Source organism: Ostrea edulis, chromosome 1, assembly GCF_947568905.1.
Source record: "Ostrea edulis chromosome 1, xbOstEdul1.1, whole genome shotgun sequence".
Classification (NCBI taxonomy): Eukaryota; Metazoa; Mollusca; class Bivalvia; order Ostreida; family Ostreidae; genus Ostrea; species Ostrea edulis.
In genome coordinates, this window is record NC_079164.1 from 87131167 (window position 1) to 87159036 (window position 27870).

At 36.1% G+C, this 27870-nt stretch overlaps 1 protein-coding gene and 2 long non-coding RNA genes across 3 annotated transcripts; 2 read left to right on the plus strand and 1 right to left on the minus strand.

Annotated features, from left to right (window-relative positions):
• The first annotated feature begins 6 nt into the window (after window positions 1–6).
• Window positions 7–14186, plus strand: LOC125676485 (replication factor C subunit 5-like). The gene is made up of 11 exons (XM_048914348.2): window positions 7–98; window positions 4123–4187; window positions 4339–4475; window positions 5761–5840; window positions 7431–7504; window positions 8696–8855; window positions 9305–9386; window positions 9849–9978; window positions 11024–11101; window positions 13011–13065; window positions 14010–14186. The coding sequence occupies exons 1-11, from the start codon at window positions 43–45 to the stop codon at window positions 14104–14106; spliced, it is 1014 nt and encodes a 337-aa protein (XP_048770305.1). The 5' UTR covers window positions 7–42; the 3' UTR covers window positions 14107–14186.
• An 8192-nt stretch (window positions 14187–22378) lies between these two features.
• LOC125676444 (uncharacterized) lies at window positions 22379–27469 on the minus strand. The gene is made up of 3 exons (XR_007370811.2): window positions 27339–27469; window positions 25320–25449; window positions 22379–22569 (listed from the first exon to the last, which is right to left on the minus strand). It is a non-coding gene; the product is annotated as an uncharacterized LOC125676444 (long non-coding RNA).
• On the plus strand, window positions 23123–26866 carry LOC130054558 (uncharacterized). The gene is made up of 2 exons (XR_008802850.1): window positions 23123–23528; window positions 25079–26866. It is a non-coding gene; the product is annotated as an uncharacterized LOC130054558 (long non-coding RNA).
• Window positions 27470–27870: the final 401 nt, after the last annotated feature.

Here is a 27870-nt window from a genome sequence, read left to right on the forward strand (position 1 = left end):
CGTGAATTGAACGAGAGTCAGAAAAAAAAATTGCCGGGAAAAATGTCAACAAAAGAAGATACAGCTTCGACGGAGAGAAACAATCCTAATTTACCATGGTAAACTGTGTTTTGTTTATAATTTGCATGGGTCAGAATTTATTTTTTGTTTACAAAGCTATAAAGTTTAGAATTAAATATGATTAATTAAATGACTTTACAGAAAGTTGAGAGAACTACAGAGTGAATAGAAATGTTCAGACTTCAGTGTACCATGTTGTAAAGGCGTACTGATCTATCTCATATTTCACCAATTCTGATGGACATACCTTAATGAAGACTTACAGTCAATTGAAGACCTACAAAAGTGTGTGCTATATACATCAAAACTAATATTGATTGATGATTTTCCTATTCAACATACAAGGGCGTAGGCAGGCTCGTGTCGCTCCTGTTCTCTTTAGAGAAGTGGATAGGCGCAGCCATAGCCTACACCCACTTCTCTTTGCAAACCTTCCATGTTTTGATTCTGGAAAACATGTAAATGCCATAACTGTTGACTGTTTACACTTCGATTGTTATGTCTGGATTTACTAAACAGACAAGTTATTTCCACAACTTTAACATTAATGCATGGTATCTGTCACAAGGAAATCATCACTTACTCATTGTAAATCCATTTTCACATGTTTCCTATCCCTGGTTTGAATTATGTGTAACGGTTGGAAAAAAATTGAACATCTGAAGTTCGAAAAATTATTAAACACACATTTTGCTAATCTCCGAACTTGAGATTTGGCTTGGCTGAATATTTGGACTGACGCCATCACCGAATCTGGGAGCAGTCCTTCATAATTCATGTCTGGAAATTGTGAAGAAGATTTATGAACAATTAGGCTACTCAGCTTGATTTGTTTTCATTGTTTGGGAATTTCAAAGCAAAAATTGGGAAATATACCTGCTTTTTAGCATTGGGAATGGGGCCTTATTTCGACCCCCAACAGACCCTAAAAAAATCCCAGCGTTGGGACTGGGGCCCTTACAATTGGGAAAATTAGCGACAAAACAAGAAAATTCGGAAAATTCATAAATTCATAAAATTTGTGATATTCATCAATCATACATTTAGAATGAGGATACCTGTAAAGTGCGAAACGAAATCTACCGAAACGAAACCTACCGAAACAAAACAGATTGTAGATTGTATAACTGAACTCTTTTAATTACAATAATTAAAAATGGTATCTTAGAACCCTGTGAAAGTTACCACATATAAATAAGATTCGCCTCCCCTTTGATGTTGGCTTTCGGCTTGATTAGATACCATGTGCAATTAATTTTGGATCCATAAATTTCAGAACGGAAGGTTACAGTCTTACAGGTCAGAGGTCTGGGAAAACACACTAAACGAGGGGTGGGGTCGCCGGTGTTGGATCTGCCTTTGGGCTTAGATACATGTTTCTGTAATTTTTGCTCTAAAGACAAATCTATGTATACATGTGGATATTGTGTATTTGTATGTCGTATATCAAACGGTGGATTCTAAGTATATCCTCCCGTTCTCTTTGTAATCTCTGCTTTCCTTGTTCATAAGCCTTTTATTTTACAAAATGCTGACCTCCTCCTGATATTATTGCATTAAAAAAATTCTATTTGCCGTCCCGTTTTCAATTCCCCGTCTTAGCAACACCCCAAATGTATAGAGTTATCTTTAGACTCACTATATATCAATAATAATTTTTAATAATACATGTATTTATATCTTAACGAATTGCATTCATATGATATGGTATACTATTTAATTTTTTCCATTATTGAAATTACTCGCACCTCAGCAGTTAGAGATGAAATAAGAGATTAAGAGCTCTTCCTGCTTTCAACTTTCTCAGACACCAGCTTCTTTAAACAATGTATCTATGCCCAAAGACGGATCCAACGCCGGCGACTGTAACCATCTGTTCTGAAATTTATGGATCCGAAACTAATTGCACATGGTATTCAATCAACTTGAGATATTTTGTGCTTACTCTCCCCCCTTTCCAACTTTTAAAACTTTGTATCAGTCAAGCCGAAAGCCTACATCAAAGGGGAGGCGAATTTTATTTTTATGTGGTAACTTTCACAGTGTTCTAAGATACCATTTTTAATTATTATGATTAAAAGAGTTTGGTTATACAATCTGTTTTGTTTCGGTGGGTTTCGATTCGGTAGATTTCATTTCGCACTTTACAGGTACTCTTTAGAATGAAGTATCTTTAAGGTATTTAATTAATGTATAACAACCATGCTTCATATTTAATGAATACCAGTACTTTGACAGTGTCCACTGTATCAGAAATCACAAGGTTTTCATCACTGTGTCATAGTAGATAAAGTGTACACAATATAAACATTTTGTTTAGATACGTCATACAAAGAATTTTCTAAATTTACAATTGGCAATTTTTCAGTCAGATTTTGGTAAAATTTCAGAGAATTTCAGATTGGGACTGGGGCTGATATTCTGCCACAAATCAGGTCCCCTAAAAAATACTGCCCTACATTCATACGCTTATTACTAAGTAGTTCCAATTTAGGATCAGAAAACAGTGATTTTAAATAATTTACAGTAATCAATAATTTAATTGCACCAAAAGCATTTCATAATATGACTAAATATTTAGTCCAAAACATAAATGTTGGATATTAGACATCTTAACAAAATTTCTGCAAAAAGCTGTTGACAGAGATGTAGTGCTCATAATACGTACATGGAACTTTGGGTAGAGAATGACTTCTGACGAACATTCAATCATTCCAAAGTTGATAGATAGCATTCATTTATCATTTTATTGAAATTAGAAATGAATAAGGTGATTTGGGGTGACAGAAAAAAATTCATCAAAATGAGCCATATTTTCACTTGAAAAATCTTAGACACTTTTATGTGAGTTATCTTTCTTGCTCAAGGTCTAGCAGGAATTTTTTTTTTTTAGAAATTTGCTATGAGAAACCTATATCTTTTTTTATCAAACATTTTTAGCTCACCTAAGCTGAAAGCTCAAGTGGCCACTGGGCCAGAAAAGTTTACATTTACATGAAAGCTTCCTGACATGGTGCTGATTCAAATTTGTAAAATGAAGAAAAAAAACATGTCTCCCTGGGGTAAGTTGGGGCCACAATAGGTATCAATTCGACAAAGTTTTATATGCGAATATAGGGAAAATCTTTAAATATGGGTCAAGATGACTCAGGTGAGCAATGTTGCCCGTGGGCCTCTTGTCTCTTTATGAGATGTTTATAACATGCTTAATGAAAAACTCATCTTAGTTTTGATGTACGTATAGCCCATATTTTTATAAATCTTATCAATCAAAGTCCGAATCCTCATTATGTGTATGAGTTTTCATTATAGAATTACCTGCTTGGCGCTTTCAGGAATTAGGAGGGAAATACTATAATCCTGCTTCACGGTTTCAGACATGTTAAATTTTCATGTGCCTGTCCTGGTGATTTCCATATTGTTTTTGTAGACTAATATAATGCAAGATAATTCAAATGAAAATGGGGGACTCAAAAAATATTTTTTTTGTATTATATCTTGCTTCAACTAGTTTCAAAGTATTTCCTTACTACAGATACACACCTGCAGTTTTTTTTACACCTTTAATTTTTAGAACCCACCAAAACTATTATTCAATTGCACAAAGACATCATTAACATCATATTGTTGTGCATTGCAATAGGTTAGATGTCTGAGCAGCTGACAGGTGAAAACAGGAAAATTTATTTGCATGTATGTGACTATTCTCAATGTGAACTTGGCTGAGAAAATGATACGTAATTTTTTTAAAGCAAAAAGAAAATTGGTGTCAAATGAGGGATTCGGGCGATTGATGTTAAATTATTAGTCATTGGAATTTTTTACATGAATTTTGGGAAGTTTGCATAAGTGACATCATAAAGAAAAATTTGTACAAAATTATTCCATTCACAGAATTTGTTATATTATAGAGTGTTATTGCATATCCTTTGTATCCAAATTAATCCCAATGCAAAATGTTTGTGCATAAATTGCAAAATGCACCACCTACATTTAGTACAAAAACTATTTCTGACATTAAATGAGTTTTTGAGTCTTGCCTTTAGATGCAAATATTTGTAGGGTTGAGAAGTATAGACCAAAGCAGTTAGACGAACTCATATCCCATAAAGAGATCATTTCAACTAGTAAGTATTCACTTGTGATATAATGAAGATTATTCACAAGGTTTATCCATTTGACTTTGCAATTCTAGACAACTAGCAGAAATGAAGCCAGAAGGCAAGGTTTTGATTAATAGAAATTGTCAGTATAATTATTTGTTTCCCTTCATTTTAGTTGACAAGTTTGTCCAAGAAAACAGACTACCTCACCTGTTGTTTTATGGACCGCCCGGGACAGGAAAAACCAGCACCATTTTAGCAGTTGCCAAACAAATATATTCCCCAAAGGAATTCAACTCCATGGTTCTAGAGGTCAGCAATTCAGCTCAAAATTAGCATTGACCTATATCAATTTACCTTCACTTACTATGGTCTCGGCAAAAAATGATGTAATGCAATGAAACGTAACATGTCTGCTTGTCCAGTATAGATTCAAAATGTTGCTAACAAGTATGCTGAAAAATAGAAAATAAGGAACTTATAAAGCAAAAGTAGAATGTTTCACAAAAATCAGCAGGGACTGGGCAGGGAGTATACTGTTACCTTTGGGTTGGTGGTCTTTTAGGAAAGATGAGTTGATTACCCATTAGAAATACCAAGAACATCAAGGTGTTTGATATTTGGCTGGGTTACACAATGTGCATCCAGCTTAAAGTTATAGTGAATGGTGGGTGACTGGGCGGGCATCCTTGTAATAGAGTACCTACTTTGTGTGATCAACTCCTTTCACACCTCTAACTTGACATTCCTCAAACTTTGTACAGTTATTATGGACACATTGAAGTTGTGCATGTGTCTTTTTGAAAGTGATCAGACATTTTTTTTTTTAAAAATTACATGCAGTTGAACTTTGTCATTTTTAAAGCATAGAATAGATGGTACCTATTTTTGTTATCAACCCCTTGTACAGCTTCTATGGAAGCCTTGAAGATGTGTCTTTTTGGAAGTGATCAAACATGCTTCGAAAAATTAGAATGTTGTTGAACTTGCTTCTTTTTAAGCATGATACCCACTTTGTGTAACCAAGTCCTTTCACAGCTTTTACTTGACATTTTTCAGACCTTGTACATTATAGTTGTTATAAAACATTGAAGATATACATGTGACATTTTAAAAGTGCTTCTGGTTTGTTTTTTTTGGGTTTTGGGGGGTGTTTTTTTTTTTTTGAAAAATTCCTCATTTAATATGTCATTTTTCCAGTAATGCTTTATAAAAGGTTACCTACATAATCTGGCTTTATTATATTTTATGCATACGAAAATCCGAGGTATCTCTAGGGTAGACCCTTAAAAGCATTACACAATTGATTCTCTACCACAAAAACTTCAGTTTATTTTTATTTCATCCATGCTTTATGATAGATAACTTTAACGTAACTTGACCATTTCTGTTCTTGAATCGATTTTCAAACAGTTGTATCGCATTTTTAAAATTAAGTGCAAATTGAAAATTTTCATTTTAATTATCATGATGGACAATTAAAAACGAGTTAATGTAGAGCCTTGTTGGTTGTTGGAATATTTAAAGCACTTTTTGACAAGGATGTTTTACTGACAGATTTATGATTAAATCCCATATGTTTGTGTTTTGTTTCCAGTTAAATGCCTCAGATGATCGAGGAATAGGGATAGTTCGTGGACAGGTTCTGAGTTTTGCTAGCACAAGAACAATCTTCAAGTATGTATTAGATATTTGCAGAACTGTAGATCGCTGAACAAAAGATCTACCCATTGTGATGTCTTTATTTTACAACGCAGTTTTTTTTCTGAGCACAATTCAGGTTTTACAATCCCATCCCAGGATATTGTTGTTAAAGAACACCCAGCATAGCTCCCCACTTGTGTTAAAACATGCCTTCAAACATTAATCAAATCCCATTCATACCCAAAATTAGATTTTCCAAATCATAGTTTTAGAAACATTAGTGGGGGGGGGGGGGGGGTATTCAATAGGATTTAAATTGACTGACCATTTAACATGGCTCCATGAACGCTATACAGTGAACTTTATTGAAATTGTCAATTTTCAGTTCAAGGGGTGTTTTGATAAAAAAAAAAATGTATGAAAGTGTGTTTGGAACTTGTGTATAAGGGGAAATATGTTAGGAATTCTTTGTATGATTGATTGATGTTTTCCGCCACACTCAACAATTTCGCAGTTATCTGGTGGCGCCCAGTTTTTATTGGTGGAAGAGAGAACCCAGTTACAATGTACCTGGGAAGAGAACACCAACCTTCCGAAAGTAAACTGGGAAACTTTCTCACTTACCAGCGCGAGCGGGATTCAAACCCACGCCGACAGAGGTGAGAGGCCGTGTGATTTTGAGCGCGATGCTCTAACCACTCGACCACGGAGTCCCCCCTCTTTGTATGATAATTTCATGCAGTTTTGAGTAAAATTTCATTCAATATTAGGAGATAATCACTGGATTGGAGCATAGAAAAATTGGGTCATAAGTTGAAAGATTTTTATATGGAGAGGAATTATAGCTGTCTGGTCTATACCTATGATTTCCCCATGGAGTTATAGTTGTATAGTTACATGTATGTATAGAAACCTTGTTATACATGTAAGATCTGACAAGAAATGTAAACTACAAAATTATTATGTCCATGGCAACAATGGAGGGGTGGGGGTATAATAAATACTTCTGTGAATGCAATCCTTTAGCGTACAAGACAACAAAACACAACTTTGGTGTAAGCCAGGCAAGCTTGTCGGGCAGCCGGCGTTTAATAACTTTACAACAAATATACTACATACATGGTAACTGACATGAACAAGTTTTATGCAAGTACTGAATTAATAACAAAGTGTCAAGAAACACACACACACACACACACACCATTATTGACGTTAAAAACCGCCCAGGAAAAACCATAAATAAAATATTTGAAAAAACTATGGAAACCTTGCTGTGTCCGAAAGCAAGTGTTAAGTAACGTCTAAGGGTGAATAACGGACCTTATCCATAATTAAATATAATAATAAAAAAGTGTGCTACGTCAACTCGTGAGACTGGCTTAGAATGAAGGTCATTCTCATGATATCGACATTTTATATAGGCCTTCCTATGGCCACGCCTTGTATTACTATGCATAGGCATTCAAACACGTTCCTATCATACAACGTTTTCTCGCTATTCTTCAAAACATGGAAAAACTACATTAAATACTTCTATGATGGTGTGTTTTGTTACTTTGTTGTCTGTATGTAGACTGATTTGTCGTGTTGTACTTTAACGTGTTTCATTCTATCGATTTTCAGATCTGGGTTTAAGATTGTGATACTGGATGAAGCTGATGCCATGACACGAGATGCACAGAATGCTTTACGGAGAGGTACGAATTCGACAATCTAGTTTACAGAAGTATCCATTCTTAAATTTTATAGAGAATGCCGGACTAGTAGTCTGGTTCTAATGGCAAATAATGATTAGTTGGTCCAGCATAATTTTTAAACATAGTTTAAGTTAACTGCAGAACTGTAGCTCTTTGAGAAAATATATCGACATTTCAGAGAGATACAGATCCACCCCCATATTAAATCCTTCGATTACATCGCAGGAAAAAATGTGCACGGTTGAGGCCTTATATCACTGTAATTTTGCATAAATTTATTATTAAAAAATTCCAAACATATTTTCCAACTGTACTTGTGTCCAAACATACCTTCAAATATTCTTTAAAACCCCATGCAATCCGAAAAGTCACAGCTTCAAATTATTTCATTTGTTGACATAGCCATGTTAAGTACCAGTCAATATGAACCCTGTTGCTATTTGTATCTATTCATAATATTCAATACAAGTTATGTATTAGCTCTTTATTTATTATAAATACAAATAATTAATAGAAATTTGATAACTGTTTAATTCGAATAAGCTGTTGAGTATCAAAAATTCTACCAAAGACTAGTTTGGTCCATTACACTCCATTTAAAAACTGAGTGGCGTGGATGGGGAACAAACTAATGAAGGTAATGGGTTTAGTTCAATATTAAAACCTGTTTGAATTATTATTATTAAACCAAACTAGAATGATTTCATCCAAAATATTCCACTAAAAATATTTATGGGGACATTAGTTCACATAGACATTATTGTTTCAAAAAGAGTGTATGAGTATGAAAATGAACAGGGTTTGAAACTGCGAGTTTTCAGGTCTAATGGAGCTTTAATGAATATTTGATGGTATGTTTGGACACGTGTATAGTAGGAGAATATGTTAGGAATTTTTAATATTAAATTTATGCACATTTTTTTCTGCTCCGTAAATCGAAGGTTTTTATAAGGGGTGGATCTGTAGCTCTCTGGTCTGTCCCAATATTTTCCCAGAGAGCTAAATATCTGCAGCTAACTTCAACTATGTTAATGTATAAGAAAACTGAATGTGCGACCTGTAACTTTTGAATATGAAATGTGTTATATTTCACTTGTATTGTGTTATAATTTTGCAGTGATTGAAAAGTTCACAGAGAACAAACACTTGTTTCTGCATAAAATCTTTCCAATGCTGTTTGTAATTTTGCAGTGATTGAGAAGTTCACAGAGAACACTCGTTTCTGTATAATCTGTAATTACCTGTCCAAGATCATCCCAGCTCTTCAATCACGGTGCACTCGCTTCAGATTTGGTCCCCTGGGGACAGATCAAATGGTACCACGCTTACAGCATGTCATAGATCAAGAAGGGTAAAGGTTTCATGATTATTTTATAATTACCTGACTTTAAGATATACCCAGTACACAGAGAATGTGGGAGAATGTTTATGTGTGTAAAGTCATTTTGTTTTAACAGTATAGAGGTTTTTGTATTATGTTTCCGAAACTGAAGTTCGAGGGGTATACTTATTACTTTAGTCTCTCATGGACAGAAACTTTTACTATGGTCTTAACTTTTTGAACTAAATGAAACAGAAACTTCAAATTGTGATGTGACTGCTTAAAGTAAAGGTCATTCATCAAGGTAAAATTTGCCTCAATTGAAAGTGGTAACTCATTGTGGTATTATGTGTCAGGAACACATCCTGTTTACATAGCACTGGGACTGCCAGCTTACTTAAAGATAGGATCTAATATCTTAAGTATTTGATTTATTTGTATTTGGGATGTTGAAGGACTGAGAAATGTATGTTTTGTAGATGTAATGTGACAGAAGATGGAATGAAAGCACTAGCTACCTTGGCCAATGGTGATATGAGAAAAGCCCTAAATATTCTTCAAGTAAGGTTTGATTTAAATTTCCATTTACTGTGTGTACAGAATTTGACCCAATTTCATGGCTCAAAGGATGTTCATAGATTTTATAATTTTCTTTCAATGAACATGTGCTCTGAATTTTCCATTCTTGACATGCATCATATGTAGGATCTGTAAATTTTTAATGAAATTGTGAATTCACATTCTCATAGGAAAAGAGGAAGTGTTTTAATAAAAACTTTAATTCCATACATTGGGTAATTTTGGGCGCATTGGGAATGTTGACTAAATCTATTTGCTAAAACTGGAAAGTGTGAATAATGGCATATTTTTTATTATATGCAAGTTTGTACAGCTAAAATCTGTCAAATAATAAAGGAACATTCATGTATATCAAACTTCTTGTGTGAATAAAATCCTGATGCCAAAATAACCCCCTATACAATATTCCATCTTGCTGTATTTTACGGTGTTTTATTTTGACAGAGTACACACATGGCACATGATGTGGTGGATGAGGATAACGTGTACACATGTGTTGGACACCCGCTCAGACGAGACATAGAAAATATCATCAACTGGGTCCTCAATGAAAGCTTCACCACATCCTATAACAGTATCCTTCACAAAGTATTCCAGCTCCCTGAAAGCTAATGTTGGGGAAATCATTCCTGATATTGATATGATAAAGTATGCGGTACTTCTACATTCTCTGTAATAAAGCACTGTAAGCTGATCGCTGTAATCTGATGCGTATCACTTGATCGAGGCTATTTGTAAATTGGGGAACACATGAAGTTGTCAGTTCTTGTCTATTTAATCTACATGTACATGTATTTATATGAAATAGAAAACCCTTAAATCCTCTAACAGTAACTATTGTGGGAAGAGAAAACACCAGTTAGAGTTGCATATTTTTTTTTAGCTCACCTGAAAGCTCAAGTGAGCTTTTCTGATCACCTGTTGTCTGTCGTCTGTCCATCTTGAAACTTTTCACATTTTTTACTTCTCCAGAATTACTGGGCCAATTTCAACTAAACTTGGCAAAAAGGATCCTTGGGTTAAGGGCTTTCTAGTTTATTTCAATTGAAGGGTCATGTCTCCTTCAAAGGGGATATAATCACAAAAATAGGGTGGGGTCATTTAAAAATTGTTTAAAAATCTTCTCAAGAACCATTGGGCCAGAAGAGCTAAAATTTACTTCAAAGCTTTCTGACATAGTGCAGATTCAAGTTTGTTAAAACCATGACTCCCATGGTTAGGTTAGTGCCACAATAGGGGATCAAAAGTTTTAAATGCGAATATATAGGGAAAATCTTTGAATATGGGCCAATGTGACTCCGGTGAGCGATGTGGCCCATGGACCTCTTGTCATTTTCAAATAAATATACATCAATACTCCTGCTCAGTACAGTGTTACTGAGTGTGCTGTAAGGTATCCCCTAAACTGAAATTCATGTAAAATATTAATTCTTCATCAACTGGTAAAATAATGCACTACTAATTTTAAATTTGTTAATGTGTTAATTTAAAATATAATTATATGAAAATACATTCGATTTGTTTGTGTACATGTGTATATATATATATATATATATATATATATACATTTTTAAAAAAAAAACTATACTACCCTCTTTTGGTCCTTAAATGCTGATAAGATATCCTGGAAATGAAGACAGAAAAGGGCTTGGCTCTACAAGACATACTCACTGAAGTTCATACCTATGTACATAGACGTAAGTTGTGTTTATACATTTATAATGTGTGTAGAAAGGCCTTATTTTACATGTAAGAGCCTCTGTTAACGTCTTCGTGCTCCTTATGGACCTCTTACATTTGAACACCATTTTTCAGCAAAATCTACAGTGTATTTGATAATTTATTGGTTCTTACATCTTTCATTACTGTTAAATAACATTCATCTTATCAGCTGAATCCCAATTTCCCCCTAGAAATGCTAATATCATATGTATTTAATCAGTGCTCCAAGTTGCGAGTAAAACGGTCGCATTTGCGACAAGAAAATCAATTTTGCGACTAGAGATTTTAATTAAGTCACATTTTCGCGAGTGAAGTAAATTTGGGCAACCAGTAAAATTTTAGAATCGGGATCGGAAGTCTGAATAGATATTATTCAGTCTCGGTCAAAACAATCAAGATGGCGGGAAAACGAGGTTTAGAGCACTTTGGATTTATCAATAGTAAAAAAACAGAAGCCTCAGCCTAGTACATGTAACAAAGAAATTCAAGAATCACACGGGGAAAGTTCTGCATAAAGATGGTGTAGCAGAGTCTAAAGAGAAATGCAAAAGTAAAAGAAGAACCCCAGTCCTGAAATGGCGGAGGAAATTTTCGTGATGGAAAATGTTTTGCAGAATTTGTGAGGCTAATAAGCCAGCAACGTCCACAATTTCTAGACATCCATTGTCCGATTTCGCCACGACCGAGTGTACATCTTTCAAACGTGGAAATGTGACTATTCACGGTAACAGTAAGAGACATGTCGTTGTCCGTGACTGCATTAGCAGTAAGTCGAGAGGGGCAACTGTTGCTGTTAATTTTCAAAGACAATCAAACTCGGGATGTGGTGTTCTTATTGATGCTGGTACTAATTGTTCAGCAAAAGATCCAACAAAACTAGGAGCTCTTATTCGCATAACATGATAAGCAGTGAAGGCCCACTTATTGATAACTTTAAAGCAAATCCTTGTGTAGAACGCTGGGTTTTCTCCAGAAGCGTACTGTAAAATATACAGGATGGCCCAATGCAATACAACTTTTGCCAGAGTAATACTTGGCTTGTTAGCATCCAGCATGTTTCACAGCACATTTCTATTCAGTTTCAAAATAAAAACAAACAAAATGTATACATGGTGTTGATTTTTTACTTGCAAGATATTCATATCTTTAAAAAAAAACTTGTAAGTCTTATATTTACAAAAACTTTTACTATGGCGAGTAGAAATTTTGAACATGGCGACTAGAAATTTGAAAATGGCGACCAGAAATATTTTTAGGTTGCCATTTTGCGACCTGAAAGCAGATGCGACTTGGAGCACTGTTAATCCCATTCAAATCAGTACATAAGATTTGTTATGATTTGACATTTTAAAAAAAAGTTTTGGATCATTTTTCCAGACAATGAAATACTGCTTATAGTGATTCAAAACCATTTGTTTTTTAAATTTGAGATTATTTTTAAAATCTGTCATGTGTAAAAAAAAAAAAAAAAAAAAAAAAAATCAACCATATCTTTAATATGGCTACTTTTTTTCTGGAAATTCCCTTGCATCTGATAGGTTTCAGTTTCACTTTGTAACTTGTTCTACATTCCATTCTGTATTGTTAACTTAACCACCTTCACTTTGTATGTTGCTGTCATTCTGTATTGTTAACTTAACCACCTTCACTTTGTATGTTGCTTTCATTCTGTATTGTTAACTTAACCACCTTCACTTTGTATGTTGCTTTCATTCTGTATTGTTAACTTAACCACCTTCACTTTGTATGTTGCTGTCATTCTGTATTGTTAACTTAACCACCTTCACTTTGTATGTTGCTTTCATTCTGTATTGCTTACTTAACCACCTTCACTTTGTACCAATAAATGAAAAAAAAATTCTTTTTCATTTTTTCCCATTTCAGTTGATTTACCAATAAGTGTTAAAATTCATCTTCTTGACAAAATGGCAGAAGTAGAGTGAGTATTCAGTGTCTTGTACAGTATATTAATAATATCAAAAATATTCTGTTTTGTGTCCTATTCACTACCAGTTATGAAGAAGAAAAATAATACATATTACTTGCCCTTTTCTGGCAATCTTCAGCTTTATTATGCAAACCTTTTCAACATTGGTTTTCATTGGGCCAATTTCAATTAAGCTTAGCACAAATTATCCTGGGGTGAAGGGGATTCATGTTCAATGAAGGGCCATACCCCTTCAAAGGGAGAGATAATCATTAAAAGGCAAAAGTAGGGTGGGGTCATTCAAAAGTCTTCCTTTCAAGAACCACTTGGCTGAAATCTACATGAAAGCTTCCTGGTTCAAGTTTGTTCAAATCTAGACCTCTAGAGATAGAGTGAAGTCATAATAGGGGATCAAAATTTTACATGCAGATATATAGGAAAAATCTTTAACAATCCTCTTCTCGAGAACATAGGGCCATGATGAGTCATATTGATATTCAATGCAGATTGACGTTTGTTCCAGTTTTGGCCTTCAGGGGTAGGGTGAGGTCACAAAAGGGGATCAGAGTTTTGCACGTTAATATAAGAAAAATTATTTTAAAAAATCTTCTCAATAACAGCAAGGCTATGAATACTTATGATATGCAAGCATCTCCAGATAGTTCAGATTCAAATTTGTGATTCCCGGGAAAGGGTGAGGGCCACAACAGGGTATCGAAGTTTTGCATGGGAATGTAGAGAAAAAATCTTTAGCAATTTTGTCCTTAATAACAGCTGTTCATGATTACCCATAGTAATGCACAAGCATCCACAGGTAGTGCAGATTCAAGTTTATTAAAATCATGATTCTTCTCTCCCCCCCCCCCAGGGTAGGGTAGGACCACAATTCCATTTCATACCATTGGTTGTAAAGTACATTGACTTTTGAAAAATGCATTCGGTTTTTTATAACCTAGGCACAGACTAGCTTCTGGTACCAACGAAAAGATACAACTGAGTTCTTTGATTGCTGCCTTCCAAGTGGCCCGAGACCTCATCGTGCAAGAAGCGTGACTTTTGTTACATGTGACTGTTGATAGTGATCAAATGTATGTGAATCTTGATTTTTATATCATAATAAATTGCTTAAGTTTTCTGTGTCTTGATTTTCCATTGACATTTCATAGATTAAGAGTTAATTCTTCACTCACATCGAAACATCTTTTTCTTTTGTTGAATTGACCACAAGTTTTAACTAATGCTCAATTCAAACATAGGAAGTGGGGAGAAGTTAGTATGGATTTTGTTATGAAACAGCATGTGACATTCACTTAACGTAGTTCCACACTCGTGTGACGTCATAGGATTTTGCAAAGTCAATAATTTAATGATAGGAACATAAATTTTGTTGGAATCTTTTTCAATAGTTATTGTAAAAAATCCTGTTAGTCATAAAATATTTCAAAATTCTTAGTTATATTTGAATAGTCAATTATATGTTTCAAAATATTGAATCCAAGGACAATAACTCTGTTTTCATTCAATTATTTATCAAGTCCATAATGCGATATATTTCCTTTATTTTTGACAAACATTTTACCAAGGTGATAAGGAATCATTATCTGTGTTTTTTCATGAAATTACATACAATTTTAATCCCGAGTGATTTAAATAGCTCAGCTGTATGGTGCCAGACTTCAGTTTTTGATGGGGGTATACATAATCTGGAAGCTATAGATTTGAAATTATTAAGGAAAGGTATGGATTTTTTCCCATGAATAACTATAACAGATGTAACTCTACTAATATAAACAGAAAAAATGATATGTAAACCATGCTATAAGGAAAATGCGTCCACATTTGTTTGTTTTTTAACATTTTGGGGAATAACACTAATTCAATATTTTTCCACACATTAATCTAAAACTTGATGAACATATTGAAAATGACATGTGTTTCAGTTATTGACATGTTTCCCGATAAATAAATGCAATTCAAAAAATATTTTGTTGTTTTTATTTTAAAATAACAACAAATAACTGTTTCCAATGAATTTCATAAAAATCTACATCGGGGTATATGACTTTAGTGGTGTATGTAATGAAAATTAATATGGAAACCCTTAACTGTTTTGCCTTTTTTCATTACTCTGAATGTTAATTTATTGATTCCAAACAAAAAAATGCTACCTAAACCCCAAAAATCCAGGACTAAGGACCTACCTTAAACAGTCTCGTTGAAAGTCAGCATTTCACAAATTCTATGGTCTTTATAATGATCTAATTCACAAATATAACTAGTTAGGTCGAATGCCATCTGACATGTTTCATACCAATTGTTAGGCCATTCCTTACATACTAATTTTGACTCCAGATTACTCCGTTGACCTGATTGAGATATAGGGCTCACAACGGTGTGTGACTGGTCAGCAGGGGATGTTTACTCCTCTTAGACACCTGATCCCACCTCTGACGATTCCAGGGGTGTGTTTGCCCTACTCTTAATTCTGCATTATCTATAGGAAATGAGATTGGTCACTGTTCATTATCTTCACTTCTTCTAGTGCTGGAGGCTTAACCAGGTCCAGTCCAAAGACTATTTCTACCTACGTAGCTACTTATAGTTACGTAGGTATTTAAACCTACTCTAGGTAGCTATTTTTACCTACTGTTTCCTTTACTTGCATTTCGTGGCCAAACGCAGGAACGGCGCAATATGGTGTGTACCAAATTTCTTGATTAACTTACACTGACGATGAATACCACAGAAATATTGGACAAAAATGATTACTTTCTAACCTTTCAAATTTGCATAAATAACAGCATCCAGTTCCATTTCCTAAGAGCTTAGGATCAAAGCTACGTGTTAAAAAGCGTGGAATGTCTTACAAATCTGTATCGATTTTAAAGTTTACCTTCATGCATTTTTAAATTAAAGGCTTTTGGGGCGAATTTTCATGCATTTCCTCTGCATTCTCCACCCTCGTAAAGTATTCAAGTTTACACTCTGAATTTTGTCGTGCACATGCACAACATGGACTGACCTGTTTAAAAGATGCGCCTTAATTATTATTTATTTATATTTTCAAAAACAGGTAAAAGTAGGTAGAAGTAGCTACTTTAAGTAGGTTTAAATACCTACGTAGCTATTAATAGCTACGTAGGTAGAAATAGTCTTTGGACTGGACCTGTTAACGAAGGAACAATCGCTGCCTATTTTGAGTGCCGTGGTTTTAGGCTTGACACGACCGTGCCTGGGATTTGTGAAGGGAACACCCTAATCACCAGGCTACCACTGCTGATATTCAATTAAATAATTGAATAAAAGGCTCTACTGCACTCTGCCTGTTCAATAAGTTATTTATTTTATTGATCTGTAAGTTTCTGCTTGATTTCACCAAAAAAAATATTCGTTTATTAAAACTTGGGCAATTCTACATAGAATCTAATTTAATAAGGAAAAAATTAATCTGTTGCTCATATTTCTAAAATTTTATTCAGTTAACTTCGGGTAACCGTATCCAATCATCATCTTAATACAGAAGTCGGCAGACATAATTATATACATGTAGTACGTTCTGTCATTCTAAAAGATTGTGTACCAAGTGTTCTTTAAACAACATTGAAGATGAGTTTCATTTTCTTTTAAATTGTCCATTTATAGTCAAATTCAAAATTTTACCAAGGAAACCAAATCATTTTCAAACTTATGAGCTTTCTAAATAGTGGTAACACCAGATTTATCAAAGTTAGGGGAATTCTTGTGTAAAATCTTTATTCTACGAAAACGCGTAGAGTGGTTGACATTGGTAGGCTCTATTCATGTATGTTGATTTGGTGAACAAATAAAGAAACTGAAACTTCACTTGACTGCTACAAGCTTCATTTTACCAAACGGAGATCAAATTGTGAATATTTTCAGTGTGTTCTTGACTAAACATGAACATATTTTGCAATACCTTTACTTTTCGCAGTAGTCTAGTGGTTTGGGCGGTTTATAAAGCGTGTGTCATCAGCACCATTTGTATGGCAGTGAATCATGGACCATCTATTCATCACAAGAGCGGAAACTTCACGAGATGCCTTCGACGAATACTTGGTATCACCTACCAAGACCAGGTTACAAACAACAAAGTTTTCACAAGAGCCGGTATACCCTCCATGTATACACTCCTTCGTTAAAGATGGCTACGCTGGTTAGGTCATGTACACCGAATTGAGGACGAGAGAATACCCAAGTTTTTACTCAACGGAGAGCTTGTCGGTGCTAAGCAGAGCATTGGACTCCCTCGCCTGCACTTTAAATATGTCTGCAAACGCAACATGAAATATACAGCATTGACTCGAACACATTGGAAACAAGATTGCAGAGAAACATTATAAAAAGAAAGTTACACACTATTTACATCAAATACCGCCAGCAAAACTGCATCAGTCTTCACATGGCAGGGTTGCAATAGAGCATGCAAATCAATAATTGGACTCTACAGCCACACAAGACGATGTCCATCAACTACCTCATCATACTTAATAACTGGTTATGAGGGCGATAGCAATTTCATTCATCCCACAGACTCGAAACGGATGATCCTAGTTGAAGTTGAAGGGAAAAATAAACTTCCTATTGCCGGCATTACGAGTTATTCAAAGCAAGAGTAGATTTCCTGCTCTTCCAGCCTAGTCCGATTTGTATCTGATTCAGATCAGGGTTATCTAGGAGTCTTGAAATCCTGGTCAACGTGGATTGCTCTAATAATACTGTAAAGAAACTCCATGCAATTCTTACAGTCCTGTTCGTTTGTCTATGATTACAATACCGGGTTTGGCAGACGAAACCCGAAGCCAATAGCCAACTTTAAAATCCCTCTCTGAAAACATCATTCGAAGGTTGCAGTTTTGACATATATAGCTTTAATCGGTGTTTTTATCTAACTTCTTTCATGAGGCGAAGCTTGTGATCGTGATCTTGACTATTCTGCACGTATGTATGTTCACTAATTAGAGGAAGAGGTAGTAACTGGAGTAATCTTCTGCTTGGAGTATCAGTCTTTATTGACAATTATGCCCTATATAGAGAAAAACAATAAGTAAGAATGTCTGTTCTGTACAACAAGGTCTGACAGATCACAGCAGTGGGAATCTGGCTGACAGATGAAAAGCACCGTCAATGGAAACTAGCTATATGCTAATGTGTGTTATCCTGGATTAATAAAGGCTATTATTATTTTTATCGCCGGTGACCAATCACAATTCTTACAAAAATACAAAATTAAGAATTGGGCAAACATGGAATGTCAGCCTAGCAAGTATCTATACTGATAGAGAATCCCGACCAACAAAAAGCATGTGTTACAACGGTCATAATCAAGAACTAGTGTGGAAGTTGTCATACTTCATAAAATCTCGTAAACACGGCATTTTTTTTTTACTTTATAAGATTCCCAAGATTTTGGACGCATAAAATAGCTGTGTTTCGTGGGATTTTCAATTATTTGATCAAACAACAATGAAAAAGATGAGGATAACGAACAGTGATCAATCTTATAAGGAGTAAAAAAAATAGTAAGAGTTTGGCAAACGCGGACCCGTGGATATACAATAGGTGGAATCGGGTGTCGAGGACAGTAAACATTCCCTGTCGACCGATGAAAACCGCCGTGAGTCCTATTTCTCGATCACGTAAACTGAGTAATATGCAGTCAAAATCTGTGGGTAAAGAATGGTATTACAATTGGTATGAAATACGTCAGACAGCATTTTACCTAATGACTGATCGTATTGGCATATAATTTGCGAAATACTGACTTTAAACGAGACTGTTGATACCTCTGTAACATCAACTTGTTAGTAGCCTTCCTCGATTTAAAAACTTATCACACGCAGAAACAAGCTCTTGTGCATCGAATCGGTTGAGAAACATATAAGCACCATGTACAGGTGATAATGGAATATTGCAACACAAGTACATAGTTGACGATGGATTGTTTTCATAAAGTTAACTTGTTTATCGTTGATACCCGGTATCTATGTAAGACTGGTGTCTTTTATTTCGAGTTCACTAGGATATATCCAATCGGTAGATGAATGGAAATGATTACTATTAATGGATAAAACGTCGTCAGTATATCTAAATTTCGAGTTGAAGGCCACACGTTATTTTTTCTTCTGGCTTATGGATGGCGCTTAAGACTAGCAGTGAGAGTTCTTTATCATGCCCACGCCTACCGTGACCCATGACTTTCACTTCCTGGTCGATTGGCGAATGAACATTGAATACTTATATGAAATGCATTGGCTTATTAAGGTACCGGGATCTAAAATCGAACCTGAGCCGTTGAAGTGAGCTTTAGGTTTGCACTCCGTCTATCTGTTCATCAGTCCGGCAAATTACTTTTCTGCCAATATATATTTTATATTTGGTACATTGCTTTTCAATAACAGATCAAATTCAAATTTAGTCTGTCCGTTGATTTTTCACCAAGTTACGGCCCTTGGACTTAGAAAAACAGCATGAATTATTAGTTTTCCGGATTTTTTGTTAAGTTGTGCTTGCAGATATCTACGGATACTTGGTGCATTGCTTTGCCTTAAGGAATTACAGATCAAGTTCGAATTTCGTGTCGATCCGTTGATTTTTCACAAGTTGTGGCCCTTGGTCTTGGGAAAACGGCATGGATTATTTGTTTTCCGGACGTTTTTGTTGTGCTTACATTTGATATTTGGTACATTGCTTTGCCATAACAAGTTAAAGATTAAGTCTTAATTTTGTGATTTTTCGCTGAGTTACTGCCCTTGGACTTTGAAAGTGTGAATTATCAGATTTTTATACTCGATTGTTGTGGTTACATATATTCATTTGACCGGTCGACAAGGGATGCTTGCTCCTCCTAGGCACCTGATCCTGGTATATCCAGGGGTCCATGTTTGGCCAACTCTCTATTTTGTATTGTTTATATGAGTTATGAGATTGATCACTGTTCGTTATCTTCACGTTTCATTTGATAATTGGTACATTTTTAGCTCGCCTCTACAAAGTTGATAAGTACTAGTGGAGTCACAACCACACCAGCTTAAATATTACATCCGCATTTCTTATTTCTGTAGATAAGAGTAATACACTCATTAAAATTTATAGCATAGTAATACAACAATGTAGCTAACGTTTTTTTTATGATCACCTACATTTCACAGTTCATTGACTTGGTTAAAGACCTAAACCTAATTATGAATTTGTCTAGTCAGTAGTTGATTTCCAACCATTCATATCCTGGTTCCCCAATTTTCCCCTTTACCATAATCTACATAATGAATTTGAAATATTGTTGCGTTCCAATAATTCTTGCGACCCATAGCCTGATAGGGGGCTATGTATTGCCGTCCAATACTCTCAAAATGCTTGTTCAATTTGGCATGCTGTATAACCCTTGAGACGAAATGCATGTCTTAAGAATGGAACGCGTATACACCACAAAACACAGAAGCTTGAAAGGGTACAGATACGATCAGGGTGTTTTGTGATGACGAGCAGCTTATCAGCAAGTTAATAGTGTTCATAGTAATGCTATGAATTCCTTATTAGAGCTAAATGTTTGTTATACGTTCCTTGGAGAACTGATACGGGGAAGTTACCAGCTGTAGGCAAGTACTACAGATCTAGACTTGTGCTTGACGCCCAGGGCCGTAGCAGTGTGGGTTTCTAAAATATAATGGGATCTTCATTTTTAAAGTCTTATCCTAAAGACCAGCGACTTTTTCACTTCTAAATGCCGAGCGTTTGGCGAAGAAGCAGTCACTAACGTTCATGTCTGAGGATTGACGCGGCCAAGGCACGAACTGACTTTGAACCCAGTCAAAGCGTTCTAACCACACCGTGACATGTTCATTGTTTATGGTTTTGGCAACATTTTACCCATTTTACGGCTGCTAAGTAAATGAAATATGTTCGCTATTGAGTTTCCCTGACGACTCTTTTTCGAAAATCGGGTAAATGATCTTTTGTGTACCAAGGGGGTTGTGATCCTTGACACCGGGCACCTTTTAACGTCCCATCTGACGCACAACCGCGACAGGTTAAGAGTTGTACTGGATAATCTGGGGTCTTGCAGAAGTACCACCACTTAACATCACATCGAAATATTCACATTCCCATACTTAAGGAAACGGATATATAAAGATACCTTCCCAAACAAAAGTCTACTGATGTGAAACTGCTTGCCGCACACATTGAACACTATCTCTATCAGCCTATCTTTGGAGCAAATACTATCTGACGTTTTTAGACCGTTCTTAGCACACCGATTTTGACTACGGATTACTCCGTTTACCTGATCAAGGTATAACAGTGGGTGTGACCGGTCGATAAGGGATGCTTGCTCCTCCTAGGCACCTGGGTCCCACCTCTGGTATATCCAGGGGACCGTCTTTGCCTAACTCTCTATTTTGTATTCCTTGAAGGAGTTATGAGATTGATCACTATTCGTTATATTCCCATGGGCACGAATTGTGCTCCTTTGTTAGCTGACCTGTTTTTATATTCATATGAAGCAGAATTTATTCAAAAACTTCTACGTGAGAAGAAAAAATCTCTCGCTGTGACCTTCAATTCGACATTTAGATATACCGATGACGTTTTGTCTATTAACAATGATAGCGTTCATTCATATGTCGATTTGATATATCCCCGTGAGCTCGAAATAAAGGACACCACAGAGTCGTCCACTTCTGCTTCATACTTAGATATTTTATTGAAAGTAGACATTAACGGCAAACTGACAACTCAACTGTATGACAAACGGGATGATTTCAGCTTCTCCATCGTCAACTTCCCACATTTATGTAGCAATATTCCATTATCACCTGCATATGGTGTTTATATATCTCAACTGATTCGATATGCAAGAGCTTGTTCTGGGTATAGTCATTTTTTAAATCGAGGTAAGCTACTGACAAACAAGTTGATGGTACAGGGATTTCAACAGTCTCGATTGAAGTCAGCATTTCGCAAATTCTATGGTCGTTATAACGATCTAGTTCGTCAATACAATCTCGCATTGGGTCAAATGCTGTCTGACGTGTTTCATACCGATTGTTAAGCCGTTCTTGGCACACTGATTTGACTGCGGATAATTCCGTTTACCTGATCAGGATATGGGGGTCACGGCGGGTGTGACCGGTCAACAGGGGATGCTTACTCCTCCTAGGCACCTGATCCCACCTCTGGTGTGTCCAGGGGTCCGTGTTTGCCCAACTATCTATTTTGTATTGCTTGTAGGAGTTATGAGATTGATCACTGTTCATTATCTTCACTTTGCATTCAGCTTTCATCTACATAAAGAAAGAGAAGAAAATTCATTTAAACGTTTATTATAATGTTAATTCCTCATTTGTTATAATGCAAATTCAACTTTAAAGTATCCATTTTTAAGTTGGCCCTTTGCAACGTTTTTTCCACGTCGATATAATGACCGGTTGTGATAGCCTAGTTGTTAGTTTCAGCAACTGGGACATCCCGCGTTTGATCCCTGGCAATCACCTAAAACTTCAAAGGTTAATGGGTAGTGATTATTAAAGTTCTTGAATGGGACGCAGCAACAACAAACAAAACTTGAAACAATGATGAATATAAAGGGGCTCACCAGTTATATGTGACAAATTTTGACCTATGAATGGCGAGCAGGGTCGTTCTTTATCACCTCCTGCTGTGACATGGGACCTGAAATCTCTTAAAACCTTTAGATCCGGGTTATAATAAGTTCTCAATGTCCCTTGCTTGTCGTTTGAGGCGAATAAATGGGACGGTCTTTCCGATGAGACCGCAAAAACCGAGGCTCCATGCCACAGCAGGTGTGGCACGATATCTGGAGATCCCTTCCTACTGAAAGACCGTAGGCCAAGGGTTCGTGTTTGCCCAACTCTCTATTTTGTATTGCTTATAGGAATTATGAAATTGATCAGTTTCTTATCTTCACCTTTCATTGATCACTGTTGTCTTTCCCTTTGATTTGAACGTAACATTGTTATTGATCTTTCAACATTGATTGCCCGTCAAACTCACAAGCTGTTCGCTACATAAGTAACTTACAATATCGCATTGAAGGTCTGGTGATCCAATGTTTTAGCCAATCATTACATAATCAACTTTCCAAGTCGTTAGGAAATAAAGTTCGTAACGGTGTACATCCGAGGACCATTTGCTATCTAAAATACAGTTGAAACGTTCTATTACGTTTAGGTCTTGTTTATCAATATTGTAATGGGACGCCTGTCATTTCGTTGTGTTCTTAAAGTGTGTGTCATCCGAATCGAATATCTATGAGCAAATGCTATTTTCTAGCAAGTCAAACGTTTAGTAGATCGATAAAAGCTATGTGGGGATAAACTTTTCAAAAATCTGGACTGTCAGAAGATATAATTTTTTCTGTGTGTAATAAAGCATATCACTCATAAGGTGATCGACATCTCGAAATTTTGATGTGCCGATTCGATTGCTCGATTAAGGTAAGAAAATACATTGTATCATCATTACACGTCCCTTAATATCATGATCTTAACTCATTGTTTAGTATGTGAGAATAATCTGGTTTAGAATAGAAAGAAATTTTCCCAATGCTATCATACAGATATTGATGTACAAAACATGATGGTGTACACACGCTATCATTGTTTGATGCAGTAGATATAAGCCCTAAAGAAAGAGAAAAGCTGACATCATAAAACGTTTGAAATTAGCGACAGACTGAAAGAAAACCCGACTCTCTGATATGTATCATTTTTGGATGTTTTACTCAACATAGATGACACTCAATTCAATTTTATGGCAAACGGGATGTCTTCAGTTTCTTTGTCGTCAGCTTCCCACATTTATATAACAATATTACATTATCACCTACAATGGTATGTATGTCTTACAACATCCGATACGCGAGAAGATGTTCTACGTATTTTCAATTTCTTAAACCGAGGCAACCTACTGACAAATAAATTGATATTGGGGTTTCATAAGTTTCGTTCAAAGTCAGAATTTTGCAAATTCTATGATTGTTTTATTGGTCTAAGTTACAAATACAAGCTATCACCGGGTGGTCGAAGGCTGTCTGACGTATCTGATGCCAATTGTTGGACAGTTCTGTTATTGTGGATTAATCTCGTTACCTGATCACGATGGAGGTCTAACGGAGTGTGTGACCGGTTAGCAAGGATGCTTACTCGTGATTGGCACCTGATCACACCTTCGGTTTTTCCATGGTCACATGCTTCCTCTGTCCCTTGGTAATGGGGTTATGAGATTGATCACTGTTATGTTCACCTTCATCTATCTCCTGCACGAACAATCTCGTGGGGATCCGGGTTAGAATAGGTCCTCAGTATCCCTTGCTTGTCGTAAGAAGTGACTAAATGGGGCGGTCCTTCGGATGAGACCGCAAAAACAGAGGTCCCGTGACGCAACTGGTGTGGCACGGTAAAGATCCCTCCCTGCTCGAAGGCCATAAGTGACGAGCACAGGCCTAAATTTTGAAGCTCATCACCGGCAATGGTGACGTCTCCATATGAGTGAAATATTCTCAAGAGGGACGTTAAACAATATACAACCAAACTGCAGGAACACGTCACCCTTCATGAAATGTAAATGACGCCTAAGGTGTTGCATCATTTCACGAACACAAAATTTTTATGGCTGTCCAAAAAGTTCGTGAACAGTGGCATTTTATTTTTATTTTATTTATTTTTCTTATGTCATTTCAAATAGTTTTAGATCTGTCTGACGTTGTTCTTGGCACACTGATTCTGACTGTGGGTTGCTCCGTTTGCATGATCGCGATATGGGGCATACGGTGATATAAGATTGATCACTGTCATCTTCACCTTTTTATCTACATTCTGTATACTAAAATATTTGTTTTGAAATTCTAAGTCATAATAAGTTAGTTCCATAGATTAAATAAAACACATTATGGTTTTAAAAGGTCGCACATGGTCCAACATAAAAATATTCCAAACTTCGTAATTAGGCTTTTAAATTAAAATCCTTGATTTTTTTTTATTAACAGGTCGGTCCTTCGGATGAGACCGCAAAAACCGAGGTCCCGTGTCACAGCAGGTATGGCACGATAAAGATCCCTCCCTGCTCAAAGACCATAAGCGACGAGCATACGCCTAAATTTTGCAGCCCTTCACCGGCAGTGGTGACGTCTCCATATGAGTGAAATATTCTCGAGATGGACGTTAAACAATATTCAATCAATCAATATTAACAGGTCAAAACTATATGAAAATTTAATTGTGATGTACCAGAAACAACTAGTGTCACAAAGGCCTGCAAGAGTCCACAGCCGAGGAAAAGCTCTCCCAGGAGGTGCAGATTGGGGGATCTGGGCGTGGTCTTGTTTGGCTAAGATCACATGACCAGCCACCACCGATCCTACAATAGACGTGATTCAGTGAATAATTTTCTTATGTCGTCAGTATTGGTTATTTGACGAACAAAGGAGGTAACAAGAAAACATAGAACTATGTTTCTGAGAACACCCGATTGTTTGTTTCACGTCCCGTCCAGAAATTCTTTCACTCATTTTGAGATGTCACCAGTTGCAGGTGAAGTAACACTTTAGACCTGTGCCATCCAAACGGAACAGCGTTGCAGAAAATAAAATTCTGTGTCGATAGAGACAAAAAAAATGATGGAAGTAACAGGGAATAATTGGAAGATATCCCAATCGTCGATTTACAAATGGCATAAACAGTTTTCCGATGGTATGTTCAGTTTTGGAGATGTGGAAGACCACTGGTATGAACATGTAATGAAAATACAAAATCTCGTATTCTTGACGTTATTATGCAAGTCAAGACGTTTTGCGGTGAGAGAATTCGGATCTATTTGTGAAATTGTCTATTAACAATGATAGCTTTCATTCATATGTCGATTTGATATATCCCTGTGAGCTCGAAATAAAGGACACCACAGAGTCGTCCACTTCTGCTTCATACTTAGATATTTTATTGAAAGTAGACATTAACGGCAAACTGACAACTCAACTGTATGACAAACGGGATGATTTCAGCTTCTCCATCGTCAACTTCCCACATTTATGTAGCAATATTCCATTATCACCTGCATATGGTGTTTATATATCTCAACTGATTCGATATGCAAGAGATTGTTCTGGGTATAGTCATTTTTTAAATCGAGGTAAGCTACTGACAAACAAGTTGATGGTACAGGGATTTCAACAGTCTCGATTGAAGTCAGCATTTCGCAAATTCTATGGTCGTTATAACGATCTAGTTCGTCAACCTCGCATTGGATCAAATGCTGTCTGACGTGTTTCATACCGATTGTTAAGCTGTTCTTGGCACACTGATTTTGACTGCGGATAACTCCGTTTACCTGATCAGGATATGGGGGTCACGGCGGGTGTGACCGGTCAACAGGGGATGCTTACTCCTCCAAGGCACCTGATCCCACCTCTGATGTGTCCAGGGGTCCGTGTTTGCCCAACTGTCTATTTTGTATTGCTTGTAGGAGTTATGAGATTGATCACTGTTCGTTATCTTCACCTTGCATTAGAAAATCAAAGGTTCTAGATATCTTCACCGAGGACAGTAAATGGTATTCTTGTGTATTTGACTCGTGTTTACGGAGATATGAGAAGTTTTTGCAGGTGACTACATCAACAAATGTAGGATACTTACAACCGCAACGTTACAGAAACGCCAGAGTGGCTCGACATCGGACTGTGGTGTGCGGCTTGTATATACAAGATATTTATGCTGAAGACGCACTTACACTATTGTATATTTGCATAAAATGTTCTACATTAAAATACTATTACACACAATTGCCACAGTCATTATTCAAAAGATAAAATCGTCCTTTTATTGAGACCGCAAAAATCGAGATCCCGTGTCACAGCAGTCTCCAGTGGGACGTTAAACAACATACAATTAACAACCAAGAGAGAAAAATATGATTAACAAAAGTCCACAATCTCTTCAAAAATTTTCCCTTTTCAAAAGTTCACGAAATGCTTATCATCTGATGTATTTTTAAGTGTGTTGTTTGACAACCTATTATAGTAATTTTTCACTGATGTAGAGACGTCGCTCGCTTTAGGTGATGTGACACAAATCTGGCCTTTTGCAAGGCGCTTAGGGAAGTACCAGTGAGAGTTCTTTATCGTGACAACACCTGCTGTGACATGGAACATCTCTAATTTTAAAGACATATATGAAAAACTCGTAAGTTTCACTTCTAATTTCCAGCGATTGGCGAAAAAACAATTACTACCTATGTTAGCCTCAAAATCAAACCTGGGCCTCTGTTGCTGAGCGAGCTCGCACCCTAACATCCAACGCTGCAACGTCCGAGAAAATGGCTATATCGTAGATCTTCCCCTATAGCAGGGTTACCCCCTCGTGGTTTTTAAAAAAAACAAATTATGGAAAGTCAGTCGGGCATTGTACAACAAATATTGATATTGCAAAGATATGAGTATTGAAAAGTGTATGTTGCCGATAATTTGATTGTAAATACATGTAATTTCATTGAGACACATTTTAGAGATATGCTTTGCGGTATTACTGAGACAGTATAAAACATGAAATTATACGGGGAGAATTAAATTCATAAAAAGCATTATGTGCAAAACAAAGAGTAAGCCCACTTACAATGTATCAGAATGAATTTTTATGTTCAACGATATTCTGCAGTCTGTATCGATATCTTGAATTAACAAGAGGCCCACAGGCTTTAACGATCACCTGAGCTTATGCATGGACCTGTTTGAAAGGCTCTCATTTGCATAATCCCTCAAAGGCCTTTAGAATTGTAAATTCGGTAGAC